Source organism: Histomonas meleagridis (genome assembly GCF_020186115.1).
Source record: "Histomonas meleagridis strain 2922-C6/04-10x chromosome Unknown contig_53, whole genome shotgun sequence".
Classification (NCBI taxonomy): domain Eukaryota; phylum Parabasalia; order Tritrichomonadida; family Dientamoebidae; genus Histomonas; species Histomonas meleagridis.
Window position 1 is genome coordinate 86,535 of NW_027150896.1, and position 23,772 is coordinate 110,306.

At 27.6% G+C, this 23,772-nt stretch overlaps 3 protein-coding genes across 3 annotated transcripts; 1 reads left to right on the forward strand and 2 right to left on the reverse strand.

Annotated features, from left to right (window-relative positions):
• Window positions 1-8,014: 8,014 nt before the first annotated feature.
• GO595_007415 (exosome complex component CSL4) lies at window positions 8,015-8,467 on the reverse strand (the record flags this gene model as incomplete). The annotated part of the gene is made up of 1 exon (XM_067920877.1): window positions 8,015-8,467. The coding sequence occupies one exon, from the start codon at window positions 8,465-8,467 to the stop codon at window positions 8,015-8,017; it is 453 nt and encodes a 150-aa protein (XP_067772325.1).
• Window positions 8,468-8,544: 77 nt separating this feature from the next.
• GO595_007416 (recQ-mediated genome instability protein 1) lies at window positions 8,545-9,915 on the forward strand (the record flags this gene model as incomplete). Its single annotated transcript, XM_067920878.1, has 1 exon — window positions 8,545-9,915. One exon carries the CDS (start codon window positions 8,545-8,547, stop codon window positions 9,913-9,915), a length of 1,371 nt encoding a protein of 456 aa, XP_067772326.1.
• A 2,356-nt stretch (window positions 9,916-12,271) lies between these two features.
• On the reverse strand, window positions 12,272-17,116 carry GO595_007417 (regulatory-associated protein of TOR 2-like; the record flags this gene model as incomplete). Its single annotated transcript, XM_067920879.1, has 2 exons — window positions 12,272-13,703; window positions 15,771-17,116. 2 exons carry the CDS (start codon window positions 17,114-17,116, stop codon window positions 12,272-12,274), a joined length of 2,778 nt encoding a protein of 925 aa, XP_067772327.1.
• Between the last annotated feature and the right edge of the window lie 6,656 nt (window positions 17,117-23,772).

The window sequence follows — 23,772 nt, forward strand, 5'->3', positions numbered from 1 at the left end:
TTAAACAATTTTTTTAATTCGACATTACTATCTTCTACAAATCAAAGATATTCGGAATAGTGGTATGGAATATAATGAAAAATATTTGTGTATTTGATATCAATTGATTGAATAAGATACAAACAAATACACCAAATCAACACTGCCCATCCTTCAATGGACAGTTGATAGCATGCGAGGTGATTAATTGTATCCAAAATGAAGATTTGTAAGATTTAGCTAAATCTAAAGCTGAATTTCTTCAATGATAAAGATTATTAACTTTTTGATTTTTAATTCTTTGGTTGTGGTTCTGGGATCATTTCTTAAGTAACTTCAACCACTGATATAAATTAATTAACCATTACTTAAAGTCGGATGAAGACTTATAGGAATCGTTCCGTGTGACAATTCGCTCTCGGGCGCTGAATGAGGTTAAGGTTCGGTTCCATTCTGATGGCTTTTTTTGTTTTTTTATTAAAAACCATAAACAAAATTCTTTTTTAATCTTTTTCCCATCTTAATTTAGTCATTTAATTCCTTGTTTTTTTTAAAAGCTCCTTATCAGTTCCATTATCTTGTATTAACATTTAATAAGTTTCCTGTGATAATTTATCATCATAATGTCAAATAATTTATTATTTCTATGACTTCAATGAATACCAATGTGGTCAGTATACTTTTCTCACCTTATATTTCAACTTATTTGCCTGATTTATTTTTACATCAAAATTTTTTCATTGATTTTTATGACAATTTTAAGTTAACACAAAAAGAAATATTCATTATCAAACAAAACAAGAAAACATTTTCCATTAAACCTTTATTTAACATTTAAACATTATTCTTTTTTATCAATTTTGGATTAATTTCCCTTAAGAAATCAACCGAAGATTGTATATTATCGAATTTTGTTTCTATTTTCGGCTTTAGTTTTTCATCTGGTACGAAAGCTTTGGGTAATTTCAACACCTCAAAGTTTGCGAATGGTGAATTTGGTCTTGGGGAGATTCTTATGCTCATTTTCCTATGTAATTCCAAACCCAATGACGAAAATGTTTTCATCCATTTATCGACTTTATTTGGGAATTTTTCTTTTTCTTCTTTTTGTAATTTATTCACCATTTCGAACTGACTTGTGAAAGGTAAAATTCTTGGTTCATTTACAGGTTCCAACAAACTTGAAATTGCTGCCAAATCTTGACAATAATTTACAGGGGCAACACTTTCTTGTTTAACCAAATTGGCAAGATTAGATGCGACTGGATCCACTATATCATTCCATTTTAAGTTATCGATTCTTGGGATTGTTGGTAATAAAGGATCAACAATTGATACTTCTTTAACAAAGTAAAGAGCTTCAGACATTTCAGGCATCATTCTGACAGCCTCTTTAAATATTACTACGAGTGCTTGTTTGTTTAAATCGAATTTATCAGCTTCGCTTATGTCTGAGTGGTAATAACTTTGTTGTAAAATTTCATCGTTTGGAGAATTCGGAAATTTATTTGAAATTGAACGCTTTAAATCGGTTGGAATTGAACTTTTTTTACGTATATCGTTAAACCGTTTAAGTATTTGTTGTGATAAAGAAAAAATTCGCTTTTTTAAGTCGTTCGAACCATTACTAATCATCAAAGAATAATGAGATAACACTCTATTTAAGACATCAATATCAGCGGACTGTACCATTTTTTGATCATTTTCAGAAGTACAATTACGTGATAATGCAGAACTTACAAATTTCAAATCAACAGAATTACTCTTATTAAGGAATTCCTCGAAAGTTGCTTTAGCCTTAGCATCAACTTCAAGCAAGTTAAAGCAAGTTCTTAAAGCACGAAGAAAATACGATTTTGAAGCTCGATGAGTTATCGGTGAACTCAAGCAAAGTCTATACAACGGAATAATTTGCGAGAAATAAGCATCCAGTGATACCACCAAATCGAAAAATGAATTCACATAATTTAAGCATAAATTTTCATGACCTTTAAAGTGTTGTATAAACAAAGAAAATGTATCATTGATATAATCATAAAAAGGTTCGTAACTTCCTTTTTCAGATGAATTACTATTTCTTAAAAAGTAACTTGTGCTTCTATAAATACCTTTTAATAACTCTGTAATGATCGAACTGTCAATGTTATACTTCAAATGTGTTAAAATGATTATTGAAGTTTGTGAATGTTTAAGGGTTCGACTACCAATAACCCAACGCATTGCCTCCATTGCCCAAATATTCACTGGGTTTTCCCCGTTAAATATTTTTACATCCATTTCTTGAAGTTTCTTTTGGAATTGTGATACAATAATTTTTATTGATTTTGGACTTAAAGTTCTTTGTGTGTATCTTATGTTCATAATTTTAGTAACTCTTTTAAGTAAAGACTGTGTCAAATTCGAATGGAATAAAAGTGAAAATTGTATTATGTATGGTAAATATGATTGAATTGATTCTTTATGATGTTTCAATGCTTTCATTATTAATGGTACAATCCAAAACTCTTTTTCGAAGTTTAAATTCCTTTGATAAGAAATATAAGCATAAAATGAAAAGAAACATCTTTGTGATAATCGATTTGAGATTTGAGTAGGGAACCGATCAAGTAAACGATCAAAAATCATTGTTTTTATGTCATCGTCATCGTTTTCCATTATAAAAAGTGGAATTATATCGGATTCCATTGAAATTTCGAACAAAATTGCCCACAAATTCGCCAAATGTTCGAAGTCATGTTCTTTACGATTATTTATCGTCAATTTCATTAAAGAGTTTAAAAACTCATTTCGAGTTAATCTTTTTTCAGTTATATTAAATGTTGGCACACAACCAATTTGATTTGGTAACATGCCGAAAAGTTTTATCCAAGGAGTAATCGTTTCAATCATTACTTCAATAGTTCCTTGATACTTCGGATGATTCATTTGTTTAAATGCTGAATCTACAATAATTTCGGCAATTCTTTCTCCAAAACTTTGTATCATACCTAAACAGATATCTTCAGACTTCTCCAAAACTTGTTGAATTTCTTGATATTCTTGAGCCTTCGCAAATGTTGTTATATATATCAAAGAAAAGTTTAATAAAAAGTTTCGTGCTAAAGGTGAACCTTTTTGTAATTGGAATAAACCAACTAAAAACAATGATCCCGAATTCTTTAATAAGTCATGTGACTTTTCTTTTAATGAATCGGGAGAAAATCCATCAATTTTAGGTATTATTGAACAAATTGCATCGAAAAAGAAATCCGATTTTGATTGATGATGTCTAAAACATGCATTGATATAATTAGATAATAAAAATTGATGTTTTTGTAGAAATGGTGATAATACATGATAACCAATCCTTTCCGAATTTATCATTTTCTTGATGATTTTATCCGGATTTAATTGTGATGATAATAAATTATCTTTTTTAATTATGGAATAATTAGATACAAATGGTAATAAAGCAGCTGATGCATATCTTCTAATTTCTAACCAATGTTTAGGTTTAGATTCTTTTAATAGTTTGTTTTCGATTATTTGTATTAACAATAAAAATATGTTTAATTTAATTGATTCATTTGTTAATAATTTTGGTGCTAATTCAAACGTAATTGTTAATGAATAAAGATATTGTAATAAATGATTTGTATATTTTAATGTGTTTATCATATCAATAATTTGTGTATTTAATAAGTTCATAAATGATGACTTAATATTAGTAAAACATAATGATAATATATTAAATATTGGCTCTAATATTTCCGTTTTACTTTGCATATTCGATTCATAACATCGAAAGAAATAATAAATCGATGACATAATTTTCTTCCAAGGAAATATATCTTTATTTAATATGAATTGAATATTATTTTTATTCGAAGGTAATAACAAATTTAATATTAATGGAACAATACTAATGTTTGCATGTTGTATTATTTTAAATATAGGAATTTGATTATTAGGGAAATCTTCGAAACATTTTTGTAAAATTTTAAGTGTATTTTGATAAAAATAAGGAGTAAAAGTATTCGAAAATTTTGTTGTTAAATAAAGTTGTTGAATATCTTCATTATTATTAATTTGTGGGTTATTAGAAGTTGATAATAAAACAACTAAAATTCCATTAGTAAAATGAGTTTTTTTAACATTATAATTTTCAGATAACATATATAATTGGTTTAAAAAAGGTATATAATTAACAGATAAAATTACTTTCCCTAACTCAGATAAGAAATAGAACCATGGAACTTGATAACGTGATGATAAAGCATCTTGGAAATGTATATCATTATCATTACATTTAACACTTCCAGGATGTTTTGGAATTCTTGTCAACAAAATATTATGTGTTACATTCGATTCAATTGCTGCAATATGTGTTTCCATATAACCATAAAATCCTCCGTTTTGTAATAACTTATTAACCTTTAATAAAAGTTTATTACCAATGATTCGAACCATTGGATGTTCAGAAGTTAAACCTAAAAAAGCAGCAAACTCAATTCGATATCGAATATTGTTGAAATCTTTATTGTTAGGTTGATCAGGTTCAAGTTCACCTATACTATCACATAATAATGATAAACATGTAAATACTATTGCTGAATTTTGATAAACAGTAATTGTTTCTAATAAACATTCGATGATTTGTAATCGATGTTCTGGATTTTTTAAGTTTTGATTACATATTTGATATGCAGGTTTTGATATTGATGAATCAGAAACAGCTGATAAATATATAATTTTTTGAATTAATTCTTTCGAATGATAAAATTTAGAACGTAATAAATATGGTAAAATTTTCACAATATCATTCGATTTAATTTTTGTCTTTTTAGATGGAGAAAATGTATAACATGAACCAATTTTTAATTTCTTTAATCTAGAATATAATTTCAAAATAGTATTTGATGATGATTCAATAATTCCATAATATAAGTTATACATTTCAGATGATATATTATAAGAAGATATCAAATTTGTTATTTCAAAGAAATTATTTTCCATTTTTTTACCAATTTTCTCATATAATTGATGAATTAATTCATTTGAAAATTCTTCATATTTGTGAAAAAATGGAATAATCGAAAGAAATACTATAAATCGATCAAATGTTTTTTCTTGTGAAGAATATTCTAAAAATTTATCAACAGCTTCATTAATAAAAGAATTAAAATCAGCTAAAGCTAAATGCACTAAAATATCTCTAATGATTGTTTGGCATGAAGAAAAAAAAGGAGAATCATAAAAAACATTCATAAACAATTGGATTGAATATGAATTATTATTAACTTCAATGTCTATGATTGAATCCTTTTTATATGGATTCCATGAATAAAATATTGAGTCAGGTTTAACATCGAAATTACACATTCCATGAATAAATGCTTTTGAACTTAATATCATTCCATTTTCCGATACTTTCGCTAATGGAAATATTTTTTCCTTACAAAAATTATCAATAGTCTCTTTACTTTCTTTATATTTCTCTAATAAACTTAACTTTAATTGAAGAGCTCCAAGATATAATGGATTTGAGGATTGAATCGAATCACAAACTGTTCGAAAATATTCAAGATTTTTAGGATCGCCTGGATATGTTAATATGAAAGTAGATATTGATGATAACATTGATGCTGTTAAACTTTTGCGCTTTTTATTGGACCGTTTTGTTAATGAAATGATTAATTCTAATAAATCGTCATATTGACAATTTGGTGAATCAAGTCGAATAAATTGTAATAAACTAAAGAAGGCATCGGCTTTGTTAATAACATAATTGGAAATCTTAACATAAATAGTGTTGGGATTTGTCTTTGAAATATTCGAAAAAATTACGGCCCATTGTTCAAGAATACTTTGTCCAATTTTGAATGTATTATTTGAGAATTGAAACATGCAGAGATCAATACCACATAATATTAGATTCCCTGGATCAGTTTCCAGTGGATTTGTTGAAATTATGGTTGAAATGATATCTGTTAAAAATAATATTTCAAAGGATTGTTCAAGTTCAGAATATAATTTAAGAAGTAATGGAACACTCGAAGGAAAATTTAATTTATCAAATATTCGATAATTTGTATGTCGAATTGCTAATGTCATTTTAGAAACATATGCTAGGACATTTGGTATGTTATAAAGTGCTGCTTTTGATAGTGTAATTATTATTGATGAATATATTTGTAAATCTCTTAGTTCAGATTGAAAAAAAATTATAAGATTTTTTCCAAAAATTGTATCATTATCATCTTTCCGTTTTTCGATTTCTTGTATCACTGTGGATTTTAAGTCGCCTGCCAATTTCCCTAAAACTGAATGGAAGATATAGGGTTTGGACATAAAGCAACTTAAGTTTTATGGGACACCCTAATATTGGTCGGGAGAAAATATGAGAAATAAAGAAGAGATTAAAGAAGAAATAATATATAATTTTGTTTCAAGATCAATGATGGCTTGGCCAATTCAAATATGTAGTCCTATAATTACTTTTAAATTAAATTTTTTAAATTTTTTTGATTTTCAAATTCCTTCATATATTGAAGATAATATTAAATGCACCCATTGTGGCACTTGCTTTAATCCATTTTGTACAATAGCTGAAAGATCAATTTATTGGAAATGTAATATTTGTAATTCAATAAATAATTTAATACTTCCTTCATCAAACTCAAAAGAAACAGCTTACACTCTTGCAAAGTCATCGATTTTATATAATAATGCAGTTTATGATATAGTAACTCCTCAAAAATCAAATAATCGACCAAAACCAACAATTATAATTTCGATACAAACAAATGTTGTAAAAAAAATACAACCAATATTAGATTTAATTATTATACAAAATGATATATATAATTATTCAGTAATTTTTTTTGATTCTTTTCTTCAAGTTTATGATTTTAAAACAAAATCATGGAAAATTATAATATCAGATGAATTTTTCTTGCCAACAAAAATTGAACATCTATGTGGTAATTGGTCTGAAGCAAAAGAAGCAATTCTTTTTGATCCCAAACCTCTTTCAAATCAATGTAATTTCAATAGTTTATTTGATTTTTCTAAATCTTTTGAAAATTCAAAACTTTTAATTTTATTTGAAGGACCGTTAACTTCGATACAACCCTTACCAAATATTCCATGTTCTGTTGCTTTAATAGGAAATTATCAAACTTCATTATTTTATATTAAAGAATGGATGAGTTTTTGTAATATTTTTTATAGTAAAGAAATCACTCAACAAATGATTTTATTTTTGAATCATTCTCTTCAATATCCTTTTATTTCTAACTTAAAGATTCATTTACATGTACCTAAGTCAATATCTTTTGAAGAAAACCAATGTTTTAATTTTACTTTAAAACATAAAAATAAATACACAAATAATTTATTGGAATTTATTCAGTTTGAAATTGATTTTTCAACAATAAATGGATTTAAAGCACAACGAATTATTAATATAAAAATACCAATTCTTTCACGAACAAAAGTATATCAAAGTATTACTTTTACTGATCCATTTATGAATATATGTACATCAGCATCACATATTTTTAACCAAATAAATCAAATAGCATTAAAAGAATCTTTTCCAAAAATAAAAACAGAATTTATAAATTTCTCATTAGAATATCCAATGGAAAACTTATGGCCAAACTTTATTTATTCTGTGATTTCTTCTAATTTGTTTAAAGAAAATAAATCTCATGAAGAACAAATATCAAAACTTGTTTCGATAATGAGTTTGCCTTTTCAAATCTCATTTTTACATTTTGTTTCACTTGATTATGTAAATTCACAATTTGTTCCTGCACCAAAATTTAATGCTATTGCTCGAATAACAGAAAATGGAATATATGTATTAAACGAAGAAACAGGTGAATATATAATTAACCATTTAAGACTTAATAGATTACTTCCAATTATAAAAGTTGACGAATTACCTCAAATTCAAAATATTTTTAACGAAGAATTTGAATCTTGGAAAAAGAATTGGGATTTGTTACTTTTTAGTTACAGGGAAAGGAATGGAAAATCTGAGAAGAGTTCATGACTCATTTTTTTCAAGCTTTTGAACTCCTAGTCCTTCTTCAGCTGTGGATAATTGAGCATAAAATCCTGATCTTCCAAGTGCTACAACACGAGCTTTAACCAGATCACCTGGATGGCAAAACTGTGAGGCAATTTGACTGTCAACATCTTTTTCGGCTATGTCAACTGACCGAAGTTCGGCAAGAAGTGGTGATCGAAGAGGAACACCATTTGTAGTAAGCAAAACAAGATGAGCTTCTTTCCTTTTGGCACGAATTACACGCCCAATTACAATATCATGAACTTTCGGAACAATTGTTTTTCGGCATATATGAAAATTCGTATAATTATCTTCCTTTTCTGTATATCCGAGGACTGTAGTGAAATTAACATCATTTTGGCTGATTATAAATTGCTTTTGATCTTCGGTAAATGATGGAATATTATCTCCTGGTAAGCAAGCAGTCATCACTAAAGCCTAACAAAGTTTGTGAAAAATATTTAACGTTCACCATATGGAAATTACGTTTAATAATTTCATGAAAAATGGGTGAAACAGAAACAGAATTTATTAAGAAACTAAAAAGCCTTGGTTGGAATATCAAGGAAAGTTGGTTTAACCAAGTATTTAATAATGGTATAAATGATTTTGATACAATTCATCAAGAACTTTTAAACACAGATATTTCTCTTTCATGTGAGCCACATGATGACTTCCTATCACTTGCACAAAAATCTTACTGGTCTCTTCCTTATAATGTTGTTCTTCAAGTTAACGAGGTTGTAGATATTTCACTTCCATATGAAAAAAGAATAAATTTTGAGAGTTCCCCGAAAGGAACTTTCAAGATAGATTTAAGTGATGGAGGGTTTCAATTAGTTGGAGTTACAGAAACTCAAATTCCACATTTATCAGTTTCTATTATGCCAGGTCAAAAAATACATATCAGCAATAATACTGTTGTGTGCTATGGTGTATTTATGTTGAATGAACATAATGTTCAAATAAATGGCGGTTTTTCAGATATTCAGATTGAAAAGAAAGAACGTATTACAGCTGAAGCACCTCAAGAAAGTACTTTTGGAGAACTAATTGAATCACATAATTTTGATATTCAATATCCAAGCAATCCAATTATTAAATATCCAAATGTAAAACCACCTTTAATTAAAGCAATGGCAACTCATACACCTACGCCAACGCCATCACCATCCCCGCAACAAGAGCCTTCCAAATTACTTCCAAATAATGACAATTCTCCAAATCTTGTTGATACATACATGAAACATTTAAGTTCACAATCGAAACACACGACACAAACAGAGCGCAAGAAGCCGCAGCCACAAATAGATAAAAAGCCTCCTATTCAACAACCTCAACCAGAGAAAAAGCCTATTATCCATCAATTAAACGAACCACAACAACAAAGCGAGGGAAATCCTCCTAATCAGCAAGAAAATAAGCCACAACAAACAGAACAAAATGGAACTCCATTAAAAGACGATAAGCCAATAAACAAGCGACCGTTATTTAAACCGGCAAAACCGCCCGAAAAGGTTTACACCATTCAAGAATTGAATAATTTAGATAAAAGTGCAAACCTTTCAAATGTGAAAGTTAATGCTCATGTATTTTGCTTAAGTAGCTTTAAACTTAAGTCTAATCCACAGCCAACCTTTTCGGTATATGTTTCACTGACGAATCAAGACACTCAAGAAACATTTAATGTAAAAGTCAGCAAGGCATTAGTTGCAAAATTCATTGCAATACCACCAGAAGACTGGAACGAAATGCCTGAAGAAATTCAGCAAGAACAAAGAATGAATTGTGAAAACAATCTCTGTGCATTAACGTCACCATTAACACTTTTTGACTCTGGAGGTAAGAACGGAAGGTTTGTACTGGTAGAAAATTAATAAAATAAATGTTTAGAACATAAAGTTTTACATATTTGTTTCTTTATGATTTTCCTCTTTATCTGCTTTTTCGCTAAGTAATTTTACTATTTCGTTATATCCAGCTTCATATGCATAATGAAGTGCTGTTTCAAATATTTGAAATATTTTTCAAATATTATTTTGAAATATTAAATTATTAAAATAAATTTTAAATAAAACAAATAAATATCTTTAACATTAATATCAATTCCTTCTTGTTCAAGAAGTAATTTAACGATTTCTATATGACCATTTTTAGATGCTTTCATAAGTGCTGTTCCAAATATTTTAAATAATTTCCAAATATTATTTTGAAATAAAAATTTATTAGAATAAATTATAAGTTATTGAAATAATTTCCAACTTATTAAAATAAATCTTAAATATAATAAATAAGCAGTTATAGCATTAATATCAATTCCTTCTTGTTCAAGAAGTAATTTAACTATTTCTGTATGACCCTTTTCGGATGCTTTAATAAGTGCTGTTTGAAATAATATAAATAATTTCCAAATATTATTTTGAAATATGAAATTATTAAAAAAATTTTAAATTAAATAAATAAATATTTTTAACATTAATATCAAAATTGCTACAAACAAACCTTGTCAATTTTAGTATCAAAAAAATAATTTAGATGTCATTTTGTTAGATAAAAAATAGGTGGAGCAAAACGTCAGATTTCCAACGATAAAATCGATTTGAAACAAAAAATCATCGGATTTATATTCAAGAACTGAAGTAATAAACTAAGAGAGTTAAACAACAAGCGAAAACATATAACCAAAGATTTAAAAACACAAAAACTATTATTAGATACATACTAAAAAATTAAACAAAATCGACAAAAATGCAAAAAATGATATAGTGAATCATTTGAAAGAGAGAGATAAAATGAGATAGTAATGATTAAATGAGATACGAAACTATATGAGTATATTAATAGCCTAAATGTGATGGATAAAATGATTAAATTTCTATATTTATAAATTAGATGTACGAAATCACAAATGCGAGAGACCAAATGATTTAATGAGCTGCACTGAAAGTTGAAATTAAAAACGAAAATTTATCAAAAAGTCTATAAAAGGAGTAAGTAGAGAGGATGTTGCTGCTTAAATCTTTGTTGATGTTATGTGTTTTGAATTTTGCAAATTTTAAACGTCCTTTTATATGAAATCTAACATTTTTATTGACACAGATTCAAGCGATAACTCAGATACTTTTGATGAACTACTTTCCAAGGGTATAAATAATAGTTTAAAAAATACAAAATCCAATGGCTTCTTGAATTATGCACCAATAAGAAAACAAACAACAAAACGAAATGTAATTTATTTTAGTTCTGATAGTTCTTCAAGTGATGGTATTCAAGTTATTCAAAGAACAGATTTAAATCTTCAAACTGATTCAGAAAACAGTGATGCAATAATTTATTCTCAAAGTGAATCAGATAAGAGTTCCCAAGAAATAAACCATCATATTACAGGAAATAAATCAAGTGAAGGTAATTTCAATGAAACAAAACAACTTACAGAAAGCAAAGAAATTCAATCTAAAATGGAAGACAAAGATATAAAATCCGATGAAAACATAATTAGTCAAATACCCGACTTCGACAGCCAAGATTTGTTTAATCAAGAATCACCAAATAAAGGAATTGATGATCCTTCTTTGATTCATGAACTCAACTCTACAATAATTCGTCTTCCGGGCCACAAAGTTCCAAAAGGTATTATCCCATATATAGTTCGGCGCGAGAACAAACTTTCACTTCATGGCAAAAGGACTATTTTTCAACTTCTTCTCGGCGGTAAAGTCATTCTTTCTTCAAAGATTAAAACGTTATATTCCACGGATTTTATTCATATATCGAGTGATAATAAATATCATTTTAGTAATAAAAATGATTGTGGGACTATTCGTGTTTATGATAATTTCACCAATTTTTCACTACGAAAAGGTAATGAATTTGGTGATGAAATTATGACAATGAAATTTATTCCATCAAAAATCCAATATGCGCCAAGAGATGTTGAATTAGTTTTCATTTTCCCACCAAATGATATTTCGCCAAAGTTAAAAAACAGAAAACCTAAAATAACTGCTGCTTCAACATGGTCATTAAATCTTAATGGAAGAACAGCTAAAAGATCAAATAAAAATTGTATTCTTGTTGATGATAATGATAAAGAACATATTGTAATTTTAAAGCATCATTCATCTGAATTATATATCGAAACAATACCTTCAATTAGTTCATTATGTATTTTTGCTACCGGAATTTGTTCATTTTTATGTAAATTAAAAAGTACATGAAAACAAAACAAAAATTTTATTGGAAAAATTGTGTGGCAATAAGATCCGGAAATTCATCTGTTGGAATCGGTGCTGCAAAATTAAGAATTGCTTTCTTAAGGGGTTCAATGATCTTTTTCTTGGAAACTTCTTGATCAGCACCTTCAATTTCTATTGTGCCAATCGTAGAAAGTTTCATTTGTTCATTGACATCAAATGTAAGATTTCCAAGTTTACTTAGAAGAAATCGAATTTCTTTTTTCTTTCCTTCAAATGATTCAAACAATTGATGGAACGAATTATAATCATCTTTATGTTGTGGGTCCATAACAATAAGGATTTTAACAACAGAATCACATAAGATATTAACAGATTTTTCAAAAAAATTGTTCAACATAACTTCTCGATTTGATGATGCGTCATCGACCGTTTGTTCGGGGCGCTCTGTTTCCTCTGTTGGGGTGCCCTGATCGATCACTTCACTTTCTTCTTTTTGTGATGCGACAAGTGATGTAAGAAATTCATCTTTTTCTTTAAGTTCTTCTGTTAAATTTTTTATTCTTTCGTTATTTTTTGTGATTTTTTCCGTAAGTTCATCATGTTGATGCCTAAGAAGGTTTCTTTCCATTTTGAGTTGTTTGTTAAGATTGATAAGTTTTGAATTATCACCAATAACTGATTTGGAATTTGTAACCATTGTTGAATATTTTTTGATCTCTGAATCAATATCTTTCATCATTTTAATGACTGTTTTCTCAATGTTTCCATAAGCCATTTCTCGATATTTCGTTTTTTCTTGTTCAACTGCTTCTTGAAGTTCTGCTTGATGTTTGACGTCAAGAAGATAATATTCAGTAAGGGTATTAGAAAGTTGCTGGTTTTGTTCTGCCTTTTCCTTATTGAGCATTTGCTCAGCTTCATTAATCTCATTTTTAAATTGAGACTCAAGAGTTGCAATCGAGGAGAGTGAAGCTAGTCTTTGTTTATTTGATTTTATTGTGTTCTTTAATTGCTTTAATTCAAGTTCTTGAGATTCTTTTAATTGTTGATGTTCTGCTTGAAGTCGTTCAACCAATTCTTCAAGGTCCCTTTGAGCATCTTTAAGCTTGTTTTGGTATATTTGAATTTTTTGTTCTTTATCATGAATTTTAAGAGATAAATAATTACTTACTTCATCAAAATCTATTTTGTGCATTTCGTTTTTCTTTTGTTCTGTTCTTCTGGCAGTTGTTGCTTGTTGTGTTTTTAGAAGTGTTTGCTCATAATTTTTAATACTTTGAGTATTTACATCTCCTAGATTTTTTCTTTCAAATTGCACAGCTGTTGTTACTGCGGGACCCTTCTTCCCGTACGGGATTTCTGTCACAGGTTTTTTAATTTTGTTCCTGGACATATTCGACCGTTTGCATGATACGTTTTTTTGGTTTAAGAAGTCTTCTTTCCTGAAATCTTTGTAAAATGAAGAGGAACTTATACTAACAGCATAGAATACATCCCATTTCAAATGGATAAAACACAAAAAATCTCAAAACTCAAATTTGTTAATTCATGAATATGTTCAAAAACCGATGTGAGCGCACGTGTTTGTTCGATGCGTTTTTTTGGTTACCTCAACAAAGAAATCGTTCCTTTAAACATGTGAAAACAAAAACAAATTTAAATATATTTACAAACAAAATTTCTATTATATATTATATATATATATATATTAACTTACAATTCCCACGATATGGAACGACGTACCATTTGCCACGAAACCCAATGCCGGCGTCATCTGATTCAGCGCCGACACGTTAATTTTTATTTGATTTCTTTTCTGTGTATACAATGCGTCCAGCACCGAAAATTGTTTTTTCGAGTTTATGTCTATGATTGCCAAATTATTTCCATTGCTACACAACGTAATTGGCGCCCACATGCACGTGTCGACGGTATTTGCGTTCATATTATTCACCAACAAATTCTCTTGCGAAGGCATTCGTATATCGATCATTGATAATGAACCATCTTTAAACGTTATAATGAATTGGTTTTGTGAACAAGACTTAAAGTCAATTGGCTCTTTTTTGATACATGAAACTATTGATATATTATTTAAGTCTCTTATATCAATGAATTTTAAATCTTTTGAACCAATTCCAATTATATTATCTTTACTTTGTACTGATCGAATTACATTTATATTATATGAATTATCGGATTTAATTTTAATTGGAGTATCATAATAACATAATTCTGCATTCCATCGTTGGATTATATTTGGTTCAATTGATGCATATAATATATTATGATATAATTCAAGTGTTGGTAAATTATTTGTTGGTAATAAATTCTCTGTTTTAAGTTGAAAACAATCTGCAATTATTGGGGTGACTGATAATAAATTAGAGACAATTGATATGTCGCCTTTACGTGTTGAGATTAATGATGCTTCATTAATAGGAATGATTTTATGTATCGTATGTTTACAACTAACTAAACTAAATAATTTGGATGAATTATGTACTAATTCATTAGTATGATTACTATAATCTCGAATGATTAAATTACCATCAGAATCTCCAACTACAAGTTTCTCAGTACCAAAAAATGCGATGTTTGATGTAATAGGTAAATTATAATCAAAATAATCAATTTCCGAAAATTTGAAATTGGAATTAGACGTGTCAATAAAGATATCAATGAATGAGATACTTTCTTCTTTTAATGGCATAGAAAATGGTGGAGAAGTATATTCAGAGATTTTGGGGTACTCCGATTCAATAAACGCATCAAATGAACCTTTTAAAAGGGTTGTGACAACATCAAAACTTTCGGACGTTGACTCAGTTGCCTTTAAATATATTTCTGGATGCGGATCATTTTCGAGGAGTTTTAACATTATTAAAACCTTATTTTTGATTTCTGTTGTTATCGAGGTATTATTTAATGAATGTTTTAATAATATTAATAAATGAATTCGTACTATATGTGAAGGTTCATTAAGATAAAAATCTAAAATTTTTAAAAATAATGATCCAAAACTTTGAAATATGTTATCCTTATAATCAATAATCGATGTTAACGCAGATAAAAAGGCTGCACGAATCTCGCAGCTTGATGATTTGCCGGTTGAAAGTACAACTTTTTCAATGGGTATCTGTTGAATTTGTTGATTTTCTTTTGATGCATAAATTAAATAATTTGAGACAAACATCAAAATCCAAAACTTTACAACTAATGAATTGTTTGTGATTTGTTTTAGGATTAATGAAAACATGTTTGTGGAAATCGTCGACATTTCTTCAATTGGATCTAATTTTATATCAGTAATTAATATAATTAAGGCTAAAACAAGACAAATAGAATTGTTAGTATTCATTAATAGTAAATTAATTAATTTGGAACCACTACAAGTAAAAGGAATTAAGTTTTCATTCGAATTATTATACGCAAAAGCAATTAATTTGGCAAAACAATATGAAATAGGGATTAATAAATTAACATTATTTTGACTTTGAATCGATAACAAAATTGGTAAAATCCCAAAACATAACGAAGTACGTAACGCTTTAACACCAGTGTCAATAAACTTAGTAAACGAAATAATTGATCGTTCAATCAAATTTGTATCAAGTAAGATCAATGGTAACAAAGAAATTTCTGGAACTTCTGCTTCCAAAAAATTCATTTCTAGTGAATTCTCAATTGTAGTTAACGCATTACTTAAGAAAAATGTCATATCTTCTGATATTTGTTGTTGCCCAATACTTTTCGATGATTCTATTTCTGTGAGTCTAAACAACACTGTGTCCAAATATAAGTCAAAAAAATCCCATAAATGATGTCGTGAGAAATCTGGAATTTCCGGATATGACATTGGCGTAAAGCCAATTTCACTACCGATCCGTTGTGCAACGCAAAAGTTGACATATAACTTCCCGACTTTTTGGTCTCGATAAAACAAATCGAACAAATTATTTGGTGTCAGTGATGAATATGCCATTGCTTTCACCAGGCATTGAAGAAGACGTTCAATCTCATAAGAAAACAACAGCAAATGTGGGTGTACCCGATTTTCATCTGAGAATTGGTTAAGTTGAAATTGATGAAGTCCTCCTGAATCAAATGCATAAAATTGTCTAGAGCCCCATAACATTGATATATATGCTGGCGTCAGCAAACACGATGTGAACAAATCAGAGGGCAGTCCAATACGGTGCGGTAAGCACTCGTTTGGTCCGCATGAAAAAAACGCTATTTGGTCGCGACCGTTAGCGGCCTCTGAAAAAGTTTTAAATAAACCGCCGCTGAAATCTGCATCGAATATAAAGCAACCAGGAATAGGTAATGAGTTAACTAATGTCGATATTGGTAATTCGGACTTATCAAATCCTTCATCTGGTGGAAGAATTAAGGAATCTTCGGTAACTGGTTCTGGTGTACCATGTCCATTAAAAATGAAAAGACATCGATTACTTGGATCTAATGTTTGGAATTGTTGAAATAATTGTAAGATTTTGTTCGGGGATGGATCTGTTAATGTAAAGACATTGTCTTGGACATATGTTGCTAAACTATTACGGAGTTGAAACGCTACAGCTTCGGATACTGAAGCAGAGTCGCGATTCTTCATATCAGTCCAACAATAATGTCGTGATGATAACTCTAAACCGGCCCACCGCATATTACGCTCGAGATGAAATAAGCAGACAATGGCAGCGCTTACTGTGATATCGGTGATTGGTGAATTCGACTGTTGCTTATTTGTGGATTTGGATGAAATTAAAGATTTTAAATCAAACCTCCATAGCTGAGACAAGCCATCACGGATTCTGCCCTGTATTGATGTTTGCTTTTCATATGTTGATTTTCTTCTTACATTTGATATTCTTCTTTTCATTTTTTGAATAAATTGACTCTACTGTTAAATTTTTGACAGAACACAAAACAACCCGACTTTTTGCATGCTTTACATATTTGTATAGATTAGTTGATTTATTCAAAATGAACAACAAAAGTGAAACAAATCAATCTCAAAATGAATGGGAATCATTTGTAATGCTCAAAAATACAATCTTTGGTTTGAATATAGATAATTTTGTTCAATCATCGAATTTTATAATCAGCAAATTTTGTAAAGAATATTCAATATCTTATAATATAAGTATAAGCCGAATGATATATAATTCCCTTTTGATCAAAAGTAACAGTTTTTATATATATTTAAGTTTATTACAGGAAATTGAAAAATTTGAAGAAAATAGTAAAATCACTTCAAAAATAATAGACTTATAAGGTGTTCCACCCCTACCGTAGTATCTCTTTATATAGAATAGATACAATAATATTTTTTATATAAATAAAAACACTAAATTTAATGGGTTTTGTTTTTTATTTAAAAATAATTTTTGTCAAGTCTATCATTAACTAATAATCGATTTTTCTTTAATTGAATGCAAAAAAAATGACGTTTAAAATTTTTACCCCTCCATTATGGAGCTTGATCAAAAATCAATCACAATATATCTCGCGATGAAGGGAATGTCAGCAAAAGCGATTCATACCGAAATGGAGATCATATTGGGCGAAGAATGTATTTCATATTCAACAGTATGTAAATACCTCAAACAAAGAAGTTTTGATCAAACAATGTCACCTAACATTAGTGAACCGATTACCCCTATTGACGAAAATGTTGATTTAAAAATTTTGGAAATTTTAGATAAATTTCCATATGCTTCAATAAGACAAATAGCTAAGTTAACAGAGATTCCAAACACTACTGTATATAGGCATCTTACTGAAAAGCTTGGCTATGAAAATAAACTTTTAAAATGGGTTCCACATTTACTGACGGAAGATATTAAAAAACAAAGAGTCACTAAATCAATTCAACTTTTAAAGACATTAGAGATTGCAAGACATAACAGTTATAAATATTTTATAACAGGTGATGAGTCCTGGTTTTATTACGATCATTATTATGTTCGACAATGGATACCACGAGGAACACCACGAGGTACAATAAGCAAAAGGACTATTACGCAAAAAAAAGTAATGTTGACGGTTTTTTGGAATCCCCACGGATTTAAAGTTATTGACTATTTTTCAAAGGGTGAAACATATAATTCACAATATTATGTAAAATATATTTAATCAAAACTTTCCAAAAAGAATGGTACAAATCCTAAAAATGACACAAGAAAAATTACTGTACATGCCGACAATGCAAAACCGCATACGTCGAGATATACAATCTTATATATGGACTCCAACAAGCTCAAAAGGGCACCTCATCCCCCTACTCCCCAGATATAGCTCCTTCAGGCTTTTTCCTATTTGGGTACGTAAAAGGAAAAATGGAAGGATTTCAATATGAGAGTAGAGAACAGGTTGAAGAAAAAGTGACTTCAATATTATTAAATATACCGAAAGAAACTTTGTAAAGCGTTTTTGACGAATGGGAAAAAAGACTTAAAAAAGTTATCGAAACAAATGGAGAGTATATAAACATTTCATTTTTATTAATAAATTTAAAAAAACTTAAAAAATGAGTGAGATACTACAGTTGGGGTGGAACACCCTATATTTTCTCAATTTCTTCTTAGAAAAAATACACAAGAATCATTTTACTTTCTTAATTACATGATTAAATATAATTTACTTGAAGCAAAAGTCATTCAAAATAAAGGCAAACCATTTTTTGTTCATATTAATCAAAATAAATTTGATAAATATGAATATTCATTTTATAAAGAAAATATTGCTTATGAAGAACTTTCGAAGAATGATTTTGCATTTCATAAGAAATTAATTAAAGAAGGAGTTAATCCAAAAGAAATTGCTAAAATAATTAGAAATGATGAAATCGAAAAACTTCAAGAAATATCATCACAAAACGATTTTGATTTTAACCAGAAAATTAAATCATCAATTTATGAAAGATGTTCATTCATTAATAAAGAAAATGTTACATTAATTGATTATGCAGCATTTTTTTCTTCAGTTAAATGTTTTAAATATTTACTTATGAATGGCGCAGGAGTAGAAAATGCAGGTAAATATGCTGTTGCAGGTGGAAATATTGAAATTGTTCATTTATGTGAACAAAATCATTCATCATTTTATGATTCATATGAAGCAGCAATCAAGTTTCATCGAAATGATGTCCTTAAGTATATTTATGAAAACAGATTCGAAAAAATTAAAAAATTAGAAGAATTAGGAGTAATATGTGTTTCACATTTTAATTATGAAATTTTTACATATTTAGAAAATGAAGGAATGAAAATTAATGAAAATATCATTAATAAAGCAGCAAAAATTGGAAATATTTTTCTTGTAAAATATTCCCTTAAAAATAATCAACTTCCAGAAAATATTTTAGTTTTTGCTTCATTTTCAGGAAACATTGAACTTGTTACATACATTTTAAATAAAAAAGGATTTTATGCTAATGCGAAAGATATTTCTAAATTTTATATAATATTGATATTAATAATATAGTATTTCAAAATAATATTTGGAAATTACTTAAATTATTTAAAACAGCACTTATGTATGCAACCAAATATGATTATATAGAAATAGTTAAATTACTTCTTGAACAAGAAGGAATTGATATTAATGCTAAAGATATTTATTTGTTGTATTTAAAATTTATTTTAATAATTTTCTATTTAAAAATAATATTTGGAAATTAATTCAAATATTTGAAACAGCACTTATGAATGCATCCGAAAAAGGTCATACAGAAATAGTTAAATTACTTCTTGAACGAGGAGGAATTGATATTAATGCTAAAGATATTTATTTGTTTTATTTAATATTTATTTTAATATTTTAAAAATTCAAAATAATATTTGGAAATTATTTAAATTATTTGAAACAGCACTTATGAAGGCATCTTCAAGAGGTTATATAGAAATCGTTAAATTACTTCTTGAACGAGGAGGAATTGATATTAATGCTAAAGATATTTATTTGTTTTATTTAATATTTATTTTAATAATTTGATATTTCAAAATAATATTTGGAAATTATTTAAATTATTTAAAACAGCACTTATATTAGCATCTGAAAAATATCATATAGAAATAGTTAAATTACTTCTTGAACAAGAAGGAATTGATATTAATGTTAAAGATATTTATTTGTTTTATTTGATATTTATTTTAATAATTTTATATTTCAAAATAATATTTGGAAATTATTTAAAATATTTAGAACATCACTTATGAAAGCATCTGAAAATGGTCGTACAGAAATCGTTAAATTACTTCTTGAACAAGAAGGAATTGATATTAATGCTAAAGATATTTATTTGTTTTATTTAATATTTATTTTAATAATTTTATTATATTTCAAAATAATATTTGGAAATTATTTCAAATATTTGAAACAGCACTTATGAATGCATCCGAAAAAGGTCATACAGAAATAGTTAAATTACTTCATGAACAAGAAAGAATTGATATCAATGCTAAAAATATTTTTTTATTTTATTTTAAAAATTCAAAGTGGTATATAAAAATTATTCGAATAATTGAATGCAGTGAACATGGGCAATTTTGTAATTCATTGACTAATTTTTATATTCAGGATATTTTGGTAAGATCAAAAAAGCCATATCGTACACATTGACCACTCTAACTGGCCGCCAATCGATTACAACATGTTGTGCAAATAAATATTTTGTTTCAATCGGAAAATTTTGTAGGATCTTTCATATAGAATATCAAAATCTTAAACAAAAATTATGTATGAAACAAATATTGCACATTTATAAAAAAAAAATAATTTTTTACATGATGATTTTAAACATGAAACTAGATAAAATCAAAGCTTCAAAATTTCAAAAATCAATTTTGAAAAATTCTTGATTATTTTAATTTTCCTTGAAATTTTAATTTTGGCTTGTTTAATTGATATAAAATACGATTTATAAATATTGTTGGTGGGTATTTTGATTCTATTAAAGTGAAATTAATTGGAAAAATAAAAAAATGAAAAAATTAAAAATCGGATTTTATATCAATTAAAAATATCTTTTAATACTAAGATACATCAAAACATAACTTCAAAATCATGAGATCTATTATTGTTGTGATTGAATTTCATGAATACGTTTATGGGGTGGAGATCTCGAAGAAAAAAATACGTTAACGTACAAAAAAAGTTCTATAAATTAAAAAATTTCTTCCGATACGGGGAGTCGAACCCCGCTCCCGTGGATGAAAACCACATATCCTAACCGATGAACGATATCGGAATTCATATTTAGAGATGAAAAATTATATGACAATACTTTAAATAAATTGAATAGGGTGATTTAATTAATTTTTTGTGAAAATTTTTATTAGTTTAGCTCATAACACTTAGCAAAGAGTTGAAATAGCATTAGGAGTTACACCTTTTTATCACAAATTAAAGTTTTATTATGAGTTCAAAATAAAGAAAAGTGCATCAAACTTTGATGTGATTTAATTAAAAATATTTTTCATTTATAATCAGGTTCAGTGTATTGGTAAGTTATGTTTGAGAATGTATCTACTTCCGACACTAATCCGCTGTTTAAGCTCTCATACTTATTATATTTCATTAATCTGTAGCAATAAATTCCTAAAATAACAGACAATACAACAACTACTACATGCAGTTAGAATACCGATGACAGCACCTGGTGATAATTTAAATGGGTCTTTTTCATGTAATCTTTTAACCTGAATTACCAATCGATCGAATATTATTTGGTAAAATTAATTCTTTTAATTTCATACAATTATAAAATGCACTTTTACCAATAGTTTCTATTGTACCACTTAATTTAATATTCATTAAATTATAACAATTTTTAAATGAAGATTTACCTATTGATATAACTGACTTACCTATTTAATTAAATTAGTACAATTTTCAAATGCATTATTTCCAATAGTTTTAACTGAGTCAGGAAGTACAATTTCTTTTGATTGTGTACATGATTGAAATGCATAATCACCAATTGTTTCTAATGTTTTACAATTAATTCGTATTGTTATTAAATTATTACAGTTTTGTATTGCATATGCACCAATCGATTTAATCGAAGCAGAAATTATTAAATATGATAAATCAAAACAATTTTGTAACATATTATTACTTATCATTTCAAGTGAATTGGGTATAGAAATAAATACTAAATTCGGACAATTGTCAATAAATAAATATCATCTTTAACATCAATTCCTTCTTGCTCAAGAAGCAATTTTACTGTATCTATATGGCCATTTAAACATGCCCAAAGAAATGCCTTATTAAATATTTTTAATAATTTCCGAATATTGTAATTACAAAATGAAAATTCTTCAATAGTTTTAATTGTATTTGGTAAACTAATTCTTTTTACATTTAATAAATTACAAAACGCATATTTACCAATGAATGTAATCGAATTACCTAATGTTATACTTTGTACACTTTCACAATAAGCAAATGTATATTGTTTAATTTCTGTAACTGAATCAGGTAATGATATTTCACCCAAAGAATTACATTTACAAAATGCATATTCACCAATTTCTTTAACATTATCCTTAAATATAATTTCACGTATTTTTGTACATTCATAAAACGCTTCATTAGCTATCGATGTAACTGAAGTTGGTACTGTATATGAACCACTTTTACCTGGTGGGAAATATAAAATTTTATTAATGTTCTTATCATATATAATTCCATCATCATTATAATTACTATAATATTGATTATTCGCTGATACTTGATGTTTTCATTATGTACAATGTAAGAAATTACTACAAACATGTTTACTGTAAAAAAATTGTAAAGTTATTTGGACTCAGATTCGCTCGTTTCAAAATTACTTAAAATTCTTCGAGCATTTTCTCCAATTATTTCGTTATCATTTTCTTCCAAGTAAACTAATGCATCGTGAAATTCATTTGCCATATATCCAACATCAGACAAAAAATCCATAACAAAAATCAAATGTTTTGACTTTGTCAAATACAAAGACTCGACCATAATTTCAAATGCTGCGTTACATATTTCATTATTTACGTCAATATTATTAACTTTAATAATCAAAACTAAAGTTATAACAATTTCTATTTTATCCGGAAATTTCGCGTTTTCATAAACTTCAATTAACACTGGAATAGCGTCGACAAAATGTTCAGCAAATTCTATTCCATAACCCAAAATATTACAAATTAACAGACAAATATATTTTGGTGAAACACTTCTTAAAAGTTCAATTAAAACAGATGAATATTGAAGTAAATGATATGAAACATCTCGAGAATTCTTTGTAGCAAAGCCAAGAACATATAATGCGTCAGTAACAGATTCTGTTTCCATAAATGTCATCAGATGCGATACATCGAAACAATTACAAATTCCATTTTCACACATTGTCGCAAGTGCCGAAAAACAATATTGTGAAATCTCGCGATTATTAGAATCAAATGGAAGGTCATTAATCAGCTTTTGTGAAATCGGAAGAAATGGATTACATTGAATAATGGAAAGTGATACATCTGCTGCTGTAAGTTGGAT